Here is a 19,691-nt window from a genome sequence, read left to right on the forward strand (position 1 = left end):
TTTTTGCTGAAATGGCTCAGGTGGAAATCTCTACTCAGTGAGTCACAATAGCAGCTTTCCTACAAGACTGTTAAGCATTGAGTGCTTTCTCAGTCTGAATTCCTTTGAAATTTCCTTTGAAAATTCCTTTATCCCTATTCCCTGAATTCCCTGAGTATCCCTATCTGATAATTTCTCCTGATAATCCATTCCTGATAAGAAAATATCCATTGATAGTAAGTTAGGTGGTGGGAAATATGCTATTTTCCCTGTTAGCTTCAGTAATTAATTGCATCTATGCTAAAAGCATCCCTTATTTTTAATTTGATTATATCTGCCTATATTGCCTGTTATGATTTTGTCTACTCAATTAAATAGCTCTTTAGAAAAAACAGTATTTGCTGTCCAGGAAGGCACTTACTCAGAATAGTCAAATCACCTCCCTGTCTTCTGGAAGCCAAGTGAAGGAGAATGATTGACCTCTTCACGTTCCCTTTCCATAAGGCATTTTCTTCAGCCCTTGAGTAGTTCTTTTGTTTTGCTTTGGTTTTTAATCTCAGTGGTACTCTCAGTCCACATCTCAGAAATGTGGTGTTGAATCCCTAACACTTTTTTCTTTATTGCAAACATTTCAGCCAAACAAATATTAAAAAGCACAGAGTATTTCAAACATGACAGCTACAACTAAATGTTCTTCTTGTGGATATTATGTTTATTGTTTTTGCTGCTTTTGATTTAATAAATTGACCCCCATGACAGTCTTCAAAGCCTATTTTGATGAAAATCCTACATTTTTAATTAAAACATATGGTAAAAACACATTTCAGTACAGCTGTTGCATTCTAAAAGAAGCATAAGCATTCTCTGTAACTGTGATGTGACCCTATTTAAAAATGTAAGATTGTAATTTAAGATTGCATTCGGTTCGCATTGATGGGTACAGACCCTCTTTCCTCCACCTCCTTCTTTCCTTGTGGATACTGTTCAAGTTTTTAATTGTGGCCTAGACAACATCTGAGAATGTGTTTCTTTTTGGTCTTCCCAATGGAGATTTCAAAAGTGATCATTATCTCAAAGCTACCAGAAGTATGGCCTGCCTAATTATCTCTCCCTTTTACAGAACTTTCATACTGTATTTTTGATGGTATTTGGAGTCTTTGGTTACCTTATTAATTTTTATTCCTTTTTAGAACAGTGATTAAAAAATCAAACCGATAGGTTAAGTAAAATATGTCATAGAGTCAAAAAAGCATGTACTGATGGCTCTCAGTAGACTTGCTCTGAGTTTTGATAAAATGCATTGTAAGTATTGTGTCTCATGCACATAGTACCACCTGCATTTTTAACTATCACTGCAAGAAGATATGGTAGAAGAGGAAGTGAGTAGAAAGCAAATGTATAAATTCATCCCTGTGTATAACAATAAAATAATATAAAGCCTCATTCAAAGTGCGATAGTTTGTTATGAAACAGCTGATCATTGCCATGCCAAATGGAATAGTCTTGGTTTTTATTCCATCCCACCTGTTTCCCTTTATTTCTTCCTGGGTTTTTGTCTGTTACACAGTTGGAGGTGGTAAAATGCAGCGTAAAAATGCCAAAGATTTTTTGCTTCGGTAACAGGATTCCTGGCACAGACTTGCAGAAGTTTCATCAGCAATATTTCTGCATGCCTCAGACTGATGAACTGCTCACTTCCTTCGTGCCTTACTGTGCACATGGTTCAGTAGCCTACCGTGAGAGGAAGGAAATTGCTGTGATGTAAAATTTACATCTGTTGTATTAGTGGTGAAAAGAGCATCACAAATATTTAAAACAAATAAAACAACACAGTTCCTCTGTGACTGAAAGCCTGTTTGGTTTGGGCATGATCAGGAGTTCAGAAAGGAATCTCCAAAGTGAGAACCCAAGCACTAGGACGTGTTGAGATACTGCCACTCACCATGCTGGACCACCCCGTGGAGCCCCAGCCATGATGGGGAGGGATGGAGGGGGCAAAAGACAAAGAAATATTAACTCCTTTGATTTATATATTTGGAGGGTGCGTATAAAGCTTCTAGGAAAACTGCCTCCTGACTTAGCCAGGGAGAGCTTTAGTTTTTTTCTCTTAGCTTAACTCATGATTGCCTAAGGCCACGTGGTAATTTATTAAAGGCTGAAGGCATACGTTGACTCTAAATCCTTATGAAACATGATTCCCACAGCTGCCAGGCAAGCTGTTGGCCTTGGGGAGTGGAGGGGGCTTCTGCATATAGAATCCTAGAGTAGTTAGGGTTGGAACCCTGATCCTCGCCACCATCACAAGGGACTTTTGCCCTTGTTTGAACATAAAAAGGACTTTCCCAGCAAGAAGTCAGTGTAAAGGCAGCTAAATACCTATTAATGACACAATTTTGACTAATTTTGACTGTGTAATGTAAGAGGTTCTCTTGAATATGAGTCAGGTTTGTCCCAGAGCCTCCTTTTTTTACTGAACAACTCAGATCCTTTACATGCAAGCACAGCATAGGACTTATTTCTTTGTAGTGCATACTATTGAGTTTAGCAAAAATACCCACAGAAGTAGGGTACAGTGGGGAGCAATCATCTACATGATGATAATTTTTCACTTCCATTGGGAATGTTGTACTAGCGGATAATTAATTTTTTAAGAATAGACTCCTGGAGTCATGGCATTAATATGAAAAAGACAGTTTTTCTTCTTGGTTATTTCCTCCTTCTTTCTCATCATCCTAACTGCAATAAAAAGGTGCTTTAAAACATGAAGGCTGGTGTTTCCAAGCTAGAAGGCAAAAGATGCCTCAGTTTCACATACTGCAAAATCATCTCATATTTCCTGGTAGAGTGAACACTCAGAGAGGAACATGCGGTTCCCTCTGAGCTTTTGTTGATCAATACGTGTCACTTGTAGTACCTTCAGCTGGAGCCAACCAGGCTGGAAGAGCAGACTGGAGAAGTTACTGCTCATTGCTCCTTCTCTGTCTGTCTGTGGGCTTTCATTTATTCTGCGGCTCAGAATGACCTTTAGCTGTGAGCTTCAGGATACCAAGCTTGGTCTCACCTTTTAAAGAACGCCTTTTCCTCATGAGATTGTTTCTTAACAAAAAGGAGCAGATAGATCACCCCAGGTGGTTCTTTTAAATGAATGGTAAAAAGCTTTTATTAAAGGACTGTGGCCAAAATGTAGAAAAGACATTAGAGCCTGCCAGAATAGGTTCTGGGCTGTGGATTATTCTAGGATGATCGAAGCACATGGGATTTAAATTCAATTTTCAGGTTTCCTTAGCTGAACATTTCACAGTATCACAGTATGCTAGAGATTGGAAGGGACCTCAAAAGATCATCTAGTCCAATCCCCCTGCCGGAGCAGGAACACCTAGATAATGTTACAGATTAATTTCCTCCAAAACTAGAACCAACCCAATCCTTGAATCTTTTTCTGTCCCATACAGCAATCTCAGCACTGTCTTGCCTGTGAAAAGGAGAATTTCCCCCCATATTAATGTAACACAAGAGGCATGGTAAAGTATAAATAACAGGCCATGGAGGTTGATAGGAAAACTGTTTGCATTTTTATGGTAAGGTTGGGGTTTGGAAGCAAGAAAAACCTGTCAGGAAGTAGCAAATAAAGCTGGGTGGTAACACTATTGAAAGCAATATTAAATCAAAATAGGTTTTCAAAATCTGCACAAAAGCGTAACCTGAGTTTAAGCAATTCAGGCTCTTAATAGGTTGTACTACAACACTGTGCCCAGACCAAGCAATTAGCCAAGCAGATTCTTCCAGCTTCAAATGCCTGTAAAGCAGTTCCTGGCATTTATCCAGTTTTCACTCAAATAAGTTAGTGCCTAAACCAAAGGTATTTGTGACGGGCAACATTAAAAACAGCTTTGGAGAGACTTCCTGCATTAGGTTTTGTTCTGCTTTGATTTGATTGTATTTCTCTAGGCCTTTCACTTACCATTTTGAATGCAAAATCTTTGCTAATGCTCTGAGTGTTACTTTGCCTAATTTGTAAGCTTGGAGGCCCGTGAATCCTTTATTTAAAATTTCCTTTAACTGTGGGAAATAGGAAGTGAGCAGGGAGAAGCAGATCTTTTATAGCGAGGTGCTTGTTCAGACTATAAATTAGGCTCTGCACAATGGGAGCAGAAGGAAGCAAGGCTGCCTTTCTGAAGCCTGCAACGTGCGGGAAAAGATGCAAGCTTTCAAGGATAACCAGGCAGAGACTGCTTTGCTGCGTGTTTGCTTTATGAGTGTGGAAAAAATACTTACAAGCTAATGTTTGTCTATAAAAAGTTGTTTAGTCAGTAACCTTGCACAGTCCTCAGCACAGAGGAATCCCTACTTAGCAGCGACCAAATAGTAAACTTTCCCATTCATCACCTTCTGGAGATGTGTTGGAAAACTTTTAAAGCCTGTCTTTGATTTTACACAATGGCCATTGTCACAGCTTAACACCCCAGACACCTACACAGTAATAAAGGATATTTATGCAACACAGCTCATTCCTGCCATATCTTCCCTTTGGAAATAAATGAGAAGAAAGTATTAAATTACAAATACGCTGTGAGTCTTTGAGTTGCTTCAATATAATAGCACTTCATTTTGGGTCAAAGACATGCTACAGGCTGGCTAAAGCTTAAGGCTTCAAGAAGCAGAGTGCTGGTCCTTTTGAAGTCAGTGGGAAATTTGCCAGGAGTACCAAGATTTTATGCTTAAGTTTGGCAGCCGTTAAATGCATTTGAGCAACTTTCCTCATATTAATGATCTGGTGGCATTTGGCTTACTCTATTTTACATATGTTTGTACGATCAGGTTTTCTATGAGCCTCGTGTTTGTGTCAGCGTGACATTTGTCTGTCATCAAAGGAAAAAGTTGACCCCCTCTTTTTAAGTAACACCTTACTAGAAATCATCTGGAGCAGGAAATCTGCATCGGAAGGTGGAATTTTAAAGTCATCTAATAAAATAGGGGTGGCTCAAAAATAAACCTAAAACATCTTCCCCAGCTTTGCCACTGTACTTCTCCTGTGGCTTTGGTAAGTGATTTAACCTTGCTGAAAGGGAGTGTTTTCCTGGGCAAAAGATGGGGATAATAACAGTCATTTACTCCTCAAAAATGTTGTAAGGATTGAAGGACTAGTATGTATTTTAAATGGCATTCAAGTTCCATTTTATTTTACCTGATTTTGTTTCAAGTAGCTCCCAAGACAGTTAAATTTTTAAAAACACAGAAGAGTTCCATTTTCTCCTTTTCTATAGCTTTTGGGTTTAGCTGAGCTCCATATAATCAGTATTCCCATATATAATCTAACTTTCTTTTCTTGCAAGGAAAATCCACCCCCCTCTATTAAAAGAGAGACCATAATGTTAAAATTGCAATTGACTCTTGGGAACTTTGAGGGATAGATGACAAAAATCAGAAATAAGCTTAACTGCTTTAATAGAATAAATTGTGAATCAATAATGACCTCTTTATTCATTAGCATCTCTAACCCACCGTCTTCCATCTCCAGATAGAAGTGGCTGTTGAAATGCAGAGTATGTAATAAAATAATGCGTATTTCAACGTGGATCACTTGACAAATCATTAAAATACTGTCATCTCTGGGGAGGATGCTTGCCACTTTAACAGGCGCTTGAAGAGTTTTACAGTAGATATGAAGTGAAAGGAATTCAAAAAGGAGAGTAAAAAAGTTCTTTTCTGGAAACTATCAAAGCAATTTTAAGTGTGTTCCCTCTAAGTCTGACAACCACAGTGCGTGAGGACCTCAATTTTGTTATCTTTTCCTCTTTCCATCCCTTCCACTTCCCAAGCACCAAATCATCCATATCTTTGAGTGTGTCTCAGGGCATTAGGTTATACCTTTTTCAGTAGGAGGAAATGCTGCTTTGTGAATCCACACTGTAATTTCCATAGCTCCATGGCTTACCCTTGGTCTCTGATGCTGATCCAGACCCACTTTACTTATTTTTTGCAGTCTAGTGAAGGCATAAATCATGGGGCTGAGGCTTTCACAGTCACTGTACAAACTTTGCTGTGGATAAAGCTTTATGCGCTCCTCTGCTTTCCCAATTTGCCAGTGATCCCAAAACGCATTAAATATAATGGGAAGTGAACCCCAGCACTGGGGTAATCACACATCACGCAAACAAACAGCACATCACCACTGCAGAGGACCTTTAAGTCACACTGTTGTGCATCTGTATATTTTATATTTCCTTACAGAATAGCTTGATCCTGCACACAGCAATGCTAAATTCACAGAGCAAGCCTGTCCTTCACACGTCATCTTGTGTATTCAAGGTAGTTTGTGCTGTACTAGCAGAATCAACAGAGTCAAGCATGCCTCGTATTTTCAGTTGAATCCATTTGAAAAGTTTTTATTTCTATTAGACTATCTAAAGTGATACATGACAAAGTTTTAGGCCACTAACAAAAAATAAATAAGTTGTGTTGTTGTCTGTGTTAACAAGCAGTAAGATAATCCAGCCATGTTACAATAGTACATGGCAAGGACTGAGGGTATCAAAACTGGTAATCAGATTATCCGCAACTCATATTGCTTCAGTGTGTCTTCCTTATACCAACAAATGTGGTTCAGCACTGGCTCTGTGTCCCAGTAGAGTAGAGTTTAAGTCTTTCATTTTTTCCTCAGGCTTTCTTTCATATATTACAACTCATTTCTTCACATATTTTTCCATGGGTTTGGCGATTTTTTTCCCCTCAGTCAGATCAGAATCATGCCTTGATATATTGTATAGCAACAACAAAAATATAAAAAGCTATGTAACTATTCTTCATTATTACAGGTTCAGCAGTGTATATTTCCTCCCAGTTTTATTGCTATCTGTCCAAGTTTGAAGCATAACTTAATATAGGCTTTGCCCTGCTTCACTGTGGCGTACCATAATCTGGTGAAAATTAAATCATATGGAATGCACAGTTGAAGTCCTCCACCATTTAACTTACAGAGCATTTTATTTCAGCTTTTAAACAGTTCCCAGGCTACATCATTACAACTGCTGCTTAGAATTGCTCATGTTCCTTCTGGTAATGTGTTCTGCAAACACTTCCACAGATCATGGAAATCTAAAGTTTCATTTCTCTCCGAGGCCAACATCTGTTTGTGCAACATTACAGTAAAAGTATAACTGCATTTTTTTCTTTTAAGAAAGCATGGGTGAACAGGGCTTGATCAAGCAAAGTCATAAAAAAGTTGGTTAAAAAAGAAACAAGTACTTTATAGAAAAACAATGAAAATACCATGGCACATGGGTCGTCTCCTCAGCTGAGGGAAGAGTCCTGTGCATGGCCTTTCCAATGTCATTCATTGGAATATTACTCATGTCAAAGTCTTTGAATAAAAATTGTTCCATTTCATTCACTATAAAATTATGTGTGTGCTTTCACAGGCCTATTCTGCAAAGATACTTTTTGTTTCCAGTGCTGAAAAAGAGGCAACTGCTTGCATTACGTATGATGTAGTTTGTCAAGGGGTTTCCTGCCACACTGCCCTAAGTAATCCATAGCATACAAAGTCTGGAAGGTAAATTTTCTCCAGGGAACGACTCCTCCAGTGGTGAAAAACACAAAGCCACACACATGTAATATTGCATAATCACATGAGTTTTGAAAGGCAAAGATTGGAGAACAGGGATTCTTGCTAGTTACCAGGGTCACATTGTGGTGTATTGAAGTGGGTGTAATAGGCAGTAACAGCAGCATCCTTGCTGCCTTTGCCTCTCCAGTTTTCTGTAAGGATAAATACCGAGGTTTTATAGAAGCAAATGGCACTGTTCATTAGTTCACATTTTTAGTAGAAGTTCTACTGTTAAATTGCAACAGAAAGGAGGCAAATAGGTGTTCAAGGGGAAGGTGAATTAGTTGGCAATAAAGACAGCCATCACTGGCAAAGGAAGAGCAAGGATGAAACCATATAAATAATCCTTCCCGGTCACCAGTGCCCTGGGATTACCTGTACTTGGTGGTATGTATTGATCTGTGTGGGGTGGGCTTACGTGGTTGTGATGGCATGTCTCCTGCTCTTGCTTCATCAAGTGTCAAAGTTCATAACACAGCATAACCTGAAGTCTCCCCTGCTAGCATGACTTGACATTGCTAATATGTCCAGACACAACATACTGGGCAGCAAACAATCAGGATTTAGCCAAATCTTGATTGTATAAAAAGCAGATTTAACATTAAAAGGTTTCTTTTATGGCCTTATTAATAGTGAAGGGAAAAGGAAATCCCATAATAGCTCTAAAAGTCTACTAGACCAGAGCAGTTACAATGGATGAGAAAACCTTTCCTATAACATTCCTGTAGGAATGTTTTCCAGTCTACAGATACTGAAAATATGGACTTCATCAGAGTCTGAGGAGGTCTTATAATTCGAAACATTTTGCCTCCAAAGTCATATCCTTCCTATTTCTTTTGATCTGAACAGTAAGCACTTAATATTAAATTATGTTTCTCAGTCTCACTATACAGCAGCATAACATCATCAGCCATCTAAAGTAACTTACATTTCTCTGGGTGCCTATTCAGTACTCTGACTAGCCTTTAATAACTTCAAATGTTTTTCTTTTATTAACTGTAGGTTCTTATAAAAGTGTTGGATAACAATGATAATGGCCCAGAATTCTCTCACCCAAGTTACGATGTCACCATTTCAGAGGACATCCTCCCTGATACTGAAATTCTGCAAGTTGAAGCTATAGACAGAGATGAAAAGCATAAGCTGAGCTACATTATTCACAGCAGCATCGATACAGTCAGCATGAGAAAATTCAGAATTGATCCCAGCACTGGGGTACTCTATACTGCTGAGAGACTAGACCATGAAGCTCAAGATAAGCACATCCTTAACATCATGGTAAGAATGCAATATTCACTTAGCACAGACACAGCCACTACTGCTTCAGGTGCATATATGCTTTATGTCTTTGCACAAGCAAAGGACTCTTAGTGCAGTAAGTACTCATTAATTTCATCTTGCCTGCCCCGCTGTGTATTTACTTTACATTTTTAATTTGGGTTTTTTGGGAAACTTACTGTGACCTCGTTGCATGGAATATGATGTGATTTGCTGTCTCAAGGGAGAGCAAGCAGGAAATTATTTAATCTCTTGGCATCTGGTGCTCTCACTCAAGGTAATTTTCAGAGTTTCTAAAGTGAGGCTGAAAGTTATTTGAGAAGTTACTCATAGGGAGAAAACTGCTTTCTGGCCATAGAGAGTGGCGCAGCCTTTCTGGAAAGAAGCGTTGTTCGTAGTTTACTTTTATGGACTTATTTCAGTACATAAACTCTTCATATACAAAATAGCTTTCATCTACATTTTCAAATGTTTGGGTATGCAGAAAAAAAAATTATCACTTTTGTGCTCAGTCTGGACAAATTACAGAACATAAATCCGTGTATTTTCAAGTGAAGATTGTGCATTATGGACTGGAGGGTAATAAAAAAAAGGAGTCTGTGTTACATTAAACATTGTAATCCACTATTTAATCACTTTAAGACACCTCCAGAAGAGAACTTTCTTTTAGGAATAGCTCATTATGTGTTAGGTACAGGACCATCTTTGAGCAGGGACCCTAGAAATCAGAGAGCTGCTGTGAGATCCAGTGAGCAGCAATTGAGTGGGGGTCTTGGCTTGCAGAGTAACAAGCTGCCAGTCCTTTGCAAAGCAGGCTAAGAAATAAATATAACTGAATCGTAGAGAGAAACAGATGGCAGAGGTCATTTCCTGATGCTTGGGTTTGTGCTCCACCTGATACAGCAGGTATTTTGTTCTATTGAAGAAGACCCAAACTTTTGGGGATCGTGTTGGCAAGATTATCAGTATAGCGGTGCTGAGATATTTTGTATGGGATTGAGGGAGCTGGGATAAATGATACCTCTGTTAGGAATATTCAGCACTTCTTGAGGTAATTCCTACTCTGTTCACTATTGGTATCATCTTCTTCAAAAAGGTACGTGCATATACAATGATGAATAAGTCTGTTGTCAGCTACAGGCACTGGACTGACACACAACTGATCACAGTGGATAGAATTGTTTGTAGCTCTTTAAAAGAAGGAACAATGAGTGAGGGTTTTTTTTCTCTGCTATAAAGCAGGGGATGGCAAGTCAAAGGCATGACCATTTAGCATGTATTAAGAAATATTTATAAATTTTCACTAGATGGATATCAAGTGTCTTATGCATTTGTTCTATAGGTCCGAGATCAAGAATTCCCTTACAGAAGAAACCTGGCCAGAGTCATCATAAATGTGGAAGACTCAAACGACCATAGTCCATACTTCACCAGCCCATTGTATGAAGCCTCAGTGTTTGAATCAGCAGCAGTTGGATCAGCAGTCTTGCAGGTCACAGCTTTGGACAAAGACAAAGGAGAAAACGCAGAGCTTATCTACACGATTGAAGCAGGTTAGAACAGAGGCTGAAAATGAGACTGTGCAACTGGGCAAAGGAGAAATCTTCCTGTTGGCTGTTTTTTTATTTTGAAGCTACTATACCCAAACCCTACCAGAATAGAATCTCATTCGCATTCACTAGATGGCTGCAGAGCCTTTTACCGCTAAGTCATTGCTTCAGAGCAATCACAGGTGATAGTTATTGAAAGCTATAGCAGTGACTTCTTCTCAGGTTGCTGGCTTCAGTCCAGTACACAGTGGATCCTCCATAATTAAATGCCACCACAGCTGGTAGATCCTGGCATCTTTGCCAATATTCAGATCAGAGCAACATAGAGATTAAGGCCAGGGCTATGCTAAACACTTCGATCAGAACAGCCATAGCATTTTAATGGAGTAAGGTGTCTTGAAATTAAGGGAGGGCATGGTGATACCAGCTTAAACTCGCTTTTGTTGTTAAGCTCTGGGTATTTACATTCAGCACATAATCTGTACCGAAAAGCTTTTCTCTGCAAGTGCAATAGCATAGCCATGAGAAATTTGCATTATCTCTGCCACACATGCAAATGAATGTAACTTTCTCTAGCATGTATGGATCTGAAGTTAAGAGTTATCTCTGAGTTAAACCATTAACATATGTACATGGTGTCTGGAAAAGAGAGAAGGAAGTAGAAATTTGTAACCTTTGTTAACAAATCTGCAGTCTCATATACTGTAGACTGTCTCCATATTAATCAGATCACAAGCCTTTCCCAGCATTAGTCTCTTGTCCTACAGTATCATTATTTATCCCTATATTATTTTAAAGACTTGTCAGTGGGATGGTTTAGGTCGATTACAAACAGGCTAAATGACAAAAAATGAGTAATGAAACAAGAATATCTGCATCATCTCATATTGATTTAACTTCCTATATTTCAAGCTTACACCTTAAGTTAAGCCAAAGTAATATATATAGAATCTAACAGAAGACCTAAAGAAATTTTTTGTCATTATCCTTTATGTTCTGAGGAAGTAGAGTCCATTAAGCACACCAGGAGGTGAAGTCTTTTACATCTAAAAGTGCTGAACTGAACTTGCACCTTTGTGGTCCTGTAAAGACCTTAGCACTACAAAACAAGTGTTTCCCTTGTGCACTGCATTTGGTTTTACCAGTTATTTCTCAGTATTCTCCAGTGGCTTTTAACTTAGATCAGGGGAAATTTTACACGTGACTATGCAGGACAACACTGTGCCTTACAGAACAGATTCAGAGCAGATCAGATCAGGTTCCTGGTGGAATGCTTTTCAAGACTGTTCCCAGCTTTTTCTTGACACCTTATTACTATTACGGGCTCCAACCCAATTACCTATAGGTGCCACCACGATGTAGAGAGCAACCTGACATGCTAGAAGTATGGCTCCTGTATACTGTTAATAGAATCATGCATGGTGCACACAGAAAATATGGTGATTAGAAAGGATGCTTTAGCTATTAGATAGTCCTTTTTAATCTATATTTTTTTCTCATTTCTAGAGGTTCTCTCTTCCATTACAGACTGTTTCTGTTTCATCATGAGCTCTCCCTGCAGTGTCAGGCTTCAAACTTCCATTTACTGTGAGCCACACATTCCCCCAGTCTCATTATCCACATGTATTCCAATCCCAGATTCATAATAATTCAGTCTTCTGCTGCTGTAGTTTCTATGATCCATAAAACCTGCAGTGGAGGATACTGATTTTAACTGCAGCATTCAGATTGTACACAGGCCTTTTATTCAAGGGAATTGCTTACATCACCTTACGTATGAAGGAAACAACTGGTAAAGAAAGCAGCTTTTGTGTAATTTCAGAAGAAATTCCTTAAGAAGAACCAGCTCTGGCCTTACATGAGGCATTCAGTGGCTAAAAATCATTTGCATTAGCATACACTGACAAAATAACTGCAGTAACATTTGTAGTGTCTGTAAATATGGCAGATACTGTGATCTATATGAGAGGCTGTAGCTCTGGCAGAGTCTCAGCTCCTCAGTGAATAGGACAATCTTTGTTTTAGTTAGTAAACTTTACTGATATGAAAGGATGGATATAAATAGAAAAACATTACCAGTCATATACTGAACTACATACAGTAGTATGTAGCTTAAATTAGCCTCCGAGCCCAGAATTTGCAGCGTATAGTGAATTATATCTTAAAAATAGTTTGCATTTAGGTTTCCGTGTATTTGGTATTCCAGTTACGATTGTCACAGTTGGTATGTACAGAGCACAGCACCTGTAACAATTACCATTAAAAGAAATCTCTTGTTTATCAACAGTTACCTGAGTTGTATTTCTCTCCAGGTCATGAATGGATGCTTAACTGTAGATTGGAAGCAGTTCTAGATTTTAAAATGTAAATTACAGTTGCAAGAACACATTATAATTATTGGAATCACTGTAACTCAATATATGCTGATTGTATTTAGAATCAAATTCAGAGAAAGAGTCTGTATGCTTATACATGCTGTAGATACATGCAGCATCTTATATGTTATGCAGGCACACAAGGAACTAGTAAAATACAGATTGCCTAATAAAGGTGATCTCTAATTTCAGGATAAGGATACATATCAAAACTTTTGAATCTGTCTTGCTGAAGAAGAGGCTGGCGAAAAGATTGTAAAGAAAAAAAGACCCCAAACAAGTTCCATGATCCAGACTCACTGTTTTCACCTTTATGCACTCAGTGATATCCCTGTTTTAATGTTATAACAAACACATGACATTTTCTGCTAAATCTCATTCATCCTCCTCAGAGATCATGTGATAACCCTTTGTGCCACAAGATACTTGAATCTTTTTCTGTGCTATTTGCTCTGGTTTATTTTTCTAAATGCCACTTTAACCTTCTTATATTCAGTTCTTTGAGTCTTGAACTACTGTAATCTTCTCTACAGTTGCTTAATATCCACTTCAATTAAGAGCCTGAGTTGTTAACTGTTTGTCATGTAATTGGCTTGTTAGCCTCTGATCTAGTTTCTTTGCCTTAGGTGTACATGTATTTGACTAATTCCTGTAATTTAGGAATGTTTTTTCCCACTTCAGTAGGAAAAATGTACATGCAGCAGCTGCTCAGATGTTGATATTCAGAATCAAGATACAGATAGCAGCACCTGAGATTCTGAAGTTTTAAACACCTATACCATGTGCTGAGTTACTTGATTTTCAGAAAAGAAGGCTGGAAGGGCCTTGGCCTTGTGTTGGCCTTTTGTTGGCCTTTTTTTTTTTCATTAACTGCCTTTGACAAATTGCAGCTAATTGCTCCTTGTTCAAAATACCAACAAGTGCATCGTATTTTATTTCTAATTTGCTTCCAATATTTGTGTTTTAGGAAATACAGGAAACACCTTCAAGATTGAACCAGTTTTAGGGATCATCACACTAATGAAGGAGCCAGACTTAACCACAATGGGACAGTTTGTTTTGTCTGTTAAAGTGGCTGATCAAGGTTCTCCACCGCTATCTGCAACAGCAATCGTGCGGATATCTGTGACAATGGCAGATAATTCCCACCCCAAGTTCACTCTCAAAGAATACCAAGCAGAGGTTAATGAAAATGTGGATATCGGTACTTCTGTCATCTCTCTTTCTGCAATCAGTCAGTCCACGTTAGTTTATGAGGTTAAAGATGGGAACATGGATGGAGTCTTCACTATAAACCCATATTCCGGAGTGATCACCAGTCAAAAGGCCCTTGATTATGAACGTTCTTCTTTCTATCAGCTCATCGTACAGGCAACAAATATGGCAGGCATGGCATCAAATGCCACTGTGAACGTTCAGATTGTGGATGAAAATGATAATGCACCAGTTTTTCTCTTCTCTCAGTATTCAGGCAGCATAAGTGAAGCTGCTCCTGTGAATAGCATAGTCCGGAGTGCAGGTAACAGTCCCCTTGTAATACGTGCCACTGATGCTGACAGCAACCAGAATGCTTTGCTTGTCTACCAGATTGTTGAATCTACTGCAAAAAAGTATTTCACTGTAGATTCCAGCACAGGTGCAATCAGAACAATTGCAAATTTAGATCATGAAACAATAGCCCACTTCCACTTCCATGTGCATGTCAGAGACAGTGGAAATCCCCAGCTTACGGCAGAGAGCCCAGTTGAAGTGACCATTGAGGTAACTGATGTTAATGACAACCCACCAGTCTTCAGCCAGGCTGTATTTGAGACAGTCTTGCTCCTGCCCACGTATGTTGGTGTTGAGGTTCTCAAAGTCAAGGCTACAGACCCAGATTCAGAGATCCCTCCTGAACTAACATACAGCCTAATTGAAGGCAATGTGGAAAATTTTTTAATTGATTCAACCACAGGGGTACTCACCATCAAAAACAATAGTCTCTCCAAAGACCATTATATGCTAATAGTAAGAGTATCTGATGGGAAATTTTACAGCACTGCTATGGTGACAATAATGGTCAAAGAAGCCATGGATAGTGGGCTACATTTCATGCAGAATTTTTATTCCACTTCTATCTCAGAAAACAGTACCAATATCACAAAGGTTGCTGTGGTGAATGCTGTTGGTAACCGCCTCAATGAGCCTTTGAAATACAGTATATTAAACCCAGGCAACAAGTTTAGAATAAAGTCCACCTCAGGAGTCATTCAGACAACTGGCATCCCCTTTGATCGAGAGGAGCAAGAGCTATATGAGCTGGTGGTGGAAGCAAGCCGTGAACTGGATCACCTTCGTGTAGCTCGAGTGGTGGTGAGGGTTTACATTGAGGACATAAATGACAATGCCCCGGTGTTCATAGGGCTTCCATACTATGCTGCTGTGCAAGTCGATGCTGAGCCTGGTACCATGATATATAGAGTGACAGCTATTGATAAAGATAAGGGTGAAAATGGTGAGGTGTCATATCTTCTGAAGGAAGACTATGGACATTTTGAAATTGATAGAGAATCTGGTAGTGTCACTTTAAAAGAAGCCTTCAATTCTGATTTGTCTAACATAGAGTATGTGGTTGTCATTCTTGCAAAAGATGGAGGTAACCCGTCATTGTCTGCTTCAGTAGAGCTCCCCATTACTATTGTGAACAAAGCAATGCCTGTATTTGACAAGCCTTTCTATACAGCTTCCGTGAATGAAGATGTAGAAATGCACACACCAATTTTAAGTATAAATGCAACCAGTCCAGAAGGCCAGGGTATAATTTATATAATTGTCGATGGAGATCCCTACAATCAGTTTAATATCGACTTTGATACTGGAGTTCTGAGTATCATCAGCCCACTGGACTATGAAATAAATTCTCTCTTCAAGCTGATGGTGCGAGCCAGTGATGCCCTCACTGGTGCTCGAGCTGAGGTCACTGTGGACTTGATCATTAATGATGTTAACGATAATCCTCCAGTTTTCGATCAGACAGCTTATAATGCTACTTTGTCTGAAGCATCTTTGATTGGGACTCCTGTACTGCAAGTTGTTGCTATTGATGCTGACTCTGAGAATAACAAAATTGTGCAGTATCAGATAGTCCAGGACACCTTTAACAGCACAGATTATTTCCATATCGACAGCAGCAGCGGCCTAATTCTGACAGCCCGCATGCTGGATCATGAACTCATACAGCAGTGCACCTTGAAAGTCCGAGCAACTGATAATGGGTTCCCACCACTAAGCAGCGAAGTTCTTGTTAGTATCTCAATTACAGATATGAATGACAACCCTCCAGTTTTTAACCAGTTAATATATGAATCGTATGTGAGTGAACTGGCACCTCGGGGTCATTTTGTGACTTGCGTCCAAGCCTCTGATGCTGACAGCTCTGATTTTGACAGACTGGAGTACAGCATTCTATCAGGAAATGATCGGACCAGTTTTATTATGGACAGCAAGAGTGGCATTATCACCCTTTCCAACCATCGCAAACAGAGAATGGAGCCCATGTACAGTTTAAATGTCTCTGTGTCGGATGGGCTATTCACTAGCACAGCTCAGGTGCACATACAGATCCTTGGGGCCAACCTCTACAGTCCTGTCTTTTCACAGAGTGTTTATGTTGCTGAGGTTAGAGAAAATGCTGCTCCTGGAACTAAGGTAATCCATGTGAAGGCAACAGATGGGGATTCAGGTGTATATGGCCAGATAAGTTACTCCATAATAAACGACTTTGCCAAGGACCGATTTTTAGTTGATAGCAATGGACAGATTATGACAACTGAGAGGTTAGACCGGGAAAACCCACTGGAAAGTGATATTGGTATATTTTTGAGAGCCCTCGATGGAGGTGGCAGGACTACGTTTTGTACTGTGAGAGTCATAGTAGTGGATGAGAATGACAATGCTCCTCAATTTATGACGGTCGAATACAGAGCAAGTGTCAAAGCAGATGTTGGGAAAGGTTACTTGGTGACCCAAGTGCAAGCAGTAGATCCAGATGATGGAGCGAATTCCAGAATTACCTATTCTCTGTATAGTGAAGCCTCTGTTTCAGTAGCTGATCTGCTTGAAATAGATCCAGATAATGGATGGATGGTCACCAAGGGTAGCTTTAACCAGCTGAAAAACACAGTTCTGTCATTCTTTGTCAAAGCAGTTGATGGTGGCATTCCTGTAAAGCATTCCCTCATTCCTGTCTACATCCATGTTTTACCCCCAGAAACTATTTTGCCTTCCTTTTCTCAACCCCAGTATTCTTTTACCATAGCAGAAGACACCCTCATAGGTAGTACTGTTGACATTCTGCATGTGGTGCCTAATCAAGGTGCTTTGTATAGCACAGTTAATGGTGAGCTGACTGAAAACAACAGAGATGGGGTTTTCATCATAGAACAGGACACAGGGCTCATAAAACTGGATAAGAGACTTGACCACGAGACAAATTCTGCTTTTCACTTCAAAGTCGCAGCCACCATTCAATTAGACAGAGTAGACATTGTGTTGACTGTGGATGTGGAGGTTAAGGTGTTGGATGTAAATGACAACAAGCCCATGTTTGAAACTGCTAGCTATGATGCTATAATAATGGAAGGGATGCCTATAGGAACAAAACTCATGCAAGTTAAAGCTGTTGATGCAGACTCAAGTGCCAATGGGCAGGTCACCTATACACTTGCAGTGGAATCGGAGCTGGAGAAGATCACAGAAGCATTCACCATTGATAGCAACAGTGGCTGGATCAGCACATTGAAGGATCTGGACCACGAAAAGGATCCTGCTTTCGCCTTTGCAGTGGTGGCCTCTGATCTGGGGGAAGCTTTATCCTTGTCATCAACCACCTTGGTCTCAGTTACTGTGACAGACATAAATGATAACGCACCCATCTTTGAGCACGATGTGTACAGAGGGTCAGTGAAGGAGAGTGACCCTCCAGGGGAAGTCGTGGCTGTTCTTAGCACCTGGGATGAAGACACATCTGATGTCAACCGGCAGGTTAGCTACCATATTACAGGTAAGAAGCCACTTGCATGCTTTCTTCCCAGAACAAGCTTTCCTGAAGAACTGTGCCTGTGTCCAGTTTTAGGTGAACATTTAGCAGGGTTTCAGCTAAATTATCACTGTAAATCAGAGAATTGCATATCTCTCTGATGTATTTCATTTATTTATCTATTTTTAATTTGGACAGAATGTGCAGCAACTTGCAAGGCTAAAAGAGGGAATGGACGTGAGTGTGTGTCTGTCTATGTCATGTTCTATTTTCCAAGATTAATGATTCATGATTTGCTGCAGTGCAATGTAGTGTGACCCATCAGCCCATCATAATTCATGTTTCAGCTTGGAAACTATCATGACTTAATGTTTCAACCAAAATACCATTACGGGGCTGGGGGGGGAGGAATGAATTTTACATTGGAAGGAGTGGGGGGCAGGGAATGTCATTTCTTATCAGCAGAGATTTTTAGACATGGAAATAGTGACCCACTTTAGAAGCACTGGTCAGCTGCCATGCATTGCGCCATGCACAAAACAATTCTGATTACATGACTAACATATTTTTCAAAGTGTGGTAACATTGCTCTTTCCTGTTGTGCTATATTTATTATCATTCTTTTCTCCTAGACTCAGACTGGTTTTTGTGTACGTTATGAGTGATGGGGTGCTGCAGTTATTTTTCTACCTACAGTTTGCATTGTCCAATAGATTTTACTGGGGAGCAGTTTTGTCACTCCCTTCTACCTGCACAATCCAAGAGCTACTATTAACGACCTAGTAATAACTAGTTTATTGGACAAAGTCAAATTTTTTTGACTGGATAGAATTACACAAAACTGCATATAGGAAGCAGACTATGGGCAAAAAGGACTTAACTAATAGGATGACAGTTTTTATATTTAGCTCTAGAAAACAAGGCTCCTACCCCATTGTTAGCTATCAGATTAGAAATAGCTGTTGGATGGTGTGTAGGGAGAGGTCTGATATTCCAGTCAGCAATAGACTGCATGTGTTCCACATCAGAAGTAGCATCGTTTCAAAGCAGCCAAAAATTCATTTTGACTGTTTACTTGAAAGTCTAGGGTCAGTTTAAAGGTTTGCAAAGACAATGTGCTTATAATGTGATGTGTTGTAGGATACTAGAAGTAGAGACAAAAATAGTCTTGTAGATAAAGCACAGGATTTGAAGGCTTTAGGCAAGGTGCATTGTGCATTAGCTGCCGATGCCTCATCCTAGAGATTTTTTAGTATTTGAAGGAGTTTGGGGAGCCCAGAATAGAAAGCACTAAAGGAAATGCAGACCCTTCATGTTCATAACAAGGTGTACCATGATCATTAGCTGAAGGTAATATTCTTCTCTGTATTCTGAAGTCTTTCAGTCATCTCTTGCAATGAATTGTGCTTTTATTTGCCTAATCATGTTTTCTTCACATCCCTGTGCAATTAATTTAGCAAAAGCTGGACTTTTGAATAATAACTGTCACATGTCTCAATAATGATACCTCGTTGTGTACCTTAATTTCTGTCATAGTTCAAAATATGTCAGGTATTTCACTGGTATTTTAATTTCTGAAAACATTAGATGTCAAAGCTCAAAACTTTCTCTAATGCCTTCTGTACAATTGCTAAAGTGCGTGAGCTCAGACATTCCACTGTCTTTGAATATACCCTTTGAATTTGGGGACACAAGGAGAAATTAGGTTCTTTTGATTAAAATGTCAAAACATATTATAGTTTCACTAACGAAATAGTCTATTCACACTTTACCTGAAGTTGAGCTCAGGAGCTGCTCTTGAATATTTCATGGAATCAGACTGGGGAGATGATTATTCAAGTGCTGTGGTTTTCTGAAGGCATTTTGTGCCATGGAAATTTCTGTGA

At 39.4% G+C, this 19,691-nt stretch overlaps 1 protein-coding gene across 9 annotated transcripts in view; it reads left to right on the plus strand.

Moving 5' to 3' along the window:
- Window positions 1-19,691, plus strand: part of FAT3 (FAT atypical cadherin 3) — a 413,096-nt gene that overhangs the window by 315,339 nt on the left and 78,066 nt on the right. For all 9 annotated transcript variants that reach the window (XM_062639304.1, XM_062639310.1, XM_062639307.1 and 6 more), the window contains 3 exons: window positions 8,588-8,863; window positions 10,206-10,416; window positions 13,756-17,829. In XM_062639304.1, the coding sequence (XP_062495288.1) occupies window positions 8,588-8,863; window positions 10,206-10,416; window positions 13,756-17,829 (4,561 nt within the window). The remainder of the gene's footprint in view (window positions 1-8,587; window positions 8,864-10,205; window positions 10,417-13,755; window positions 17,830-19,691) is intronic.

The sequence above is a fragment of the Pezoporus occidentalis genome, unplaced genomic scaffold, assembly GCF_034315485.1.
Source record: "Pezoporus occidentalis ecotype Australia unplaced genomic scaffold, CSIRO_AGI_Poc_V1 ctg6, whole genome shotgun sequence".
In the NCBI taxonomy this organism is placed as follows: Eukaryota; Metazoa; Chordata; class Aves; order Psittaciformes; family Psittacidae; genus Pezoporus; species Pezoporus occidentalis.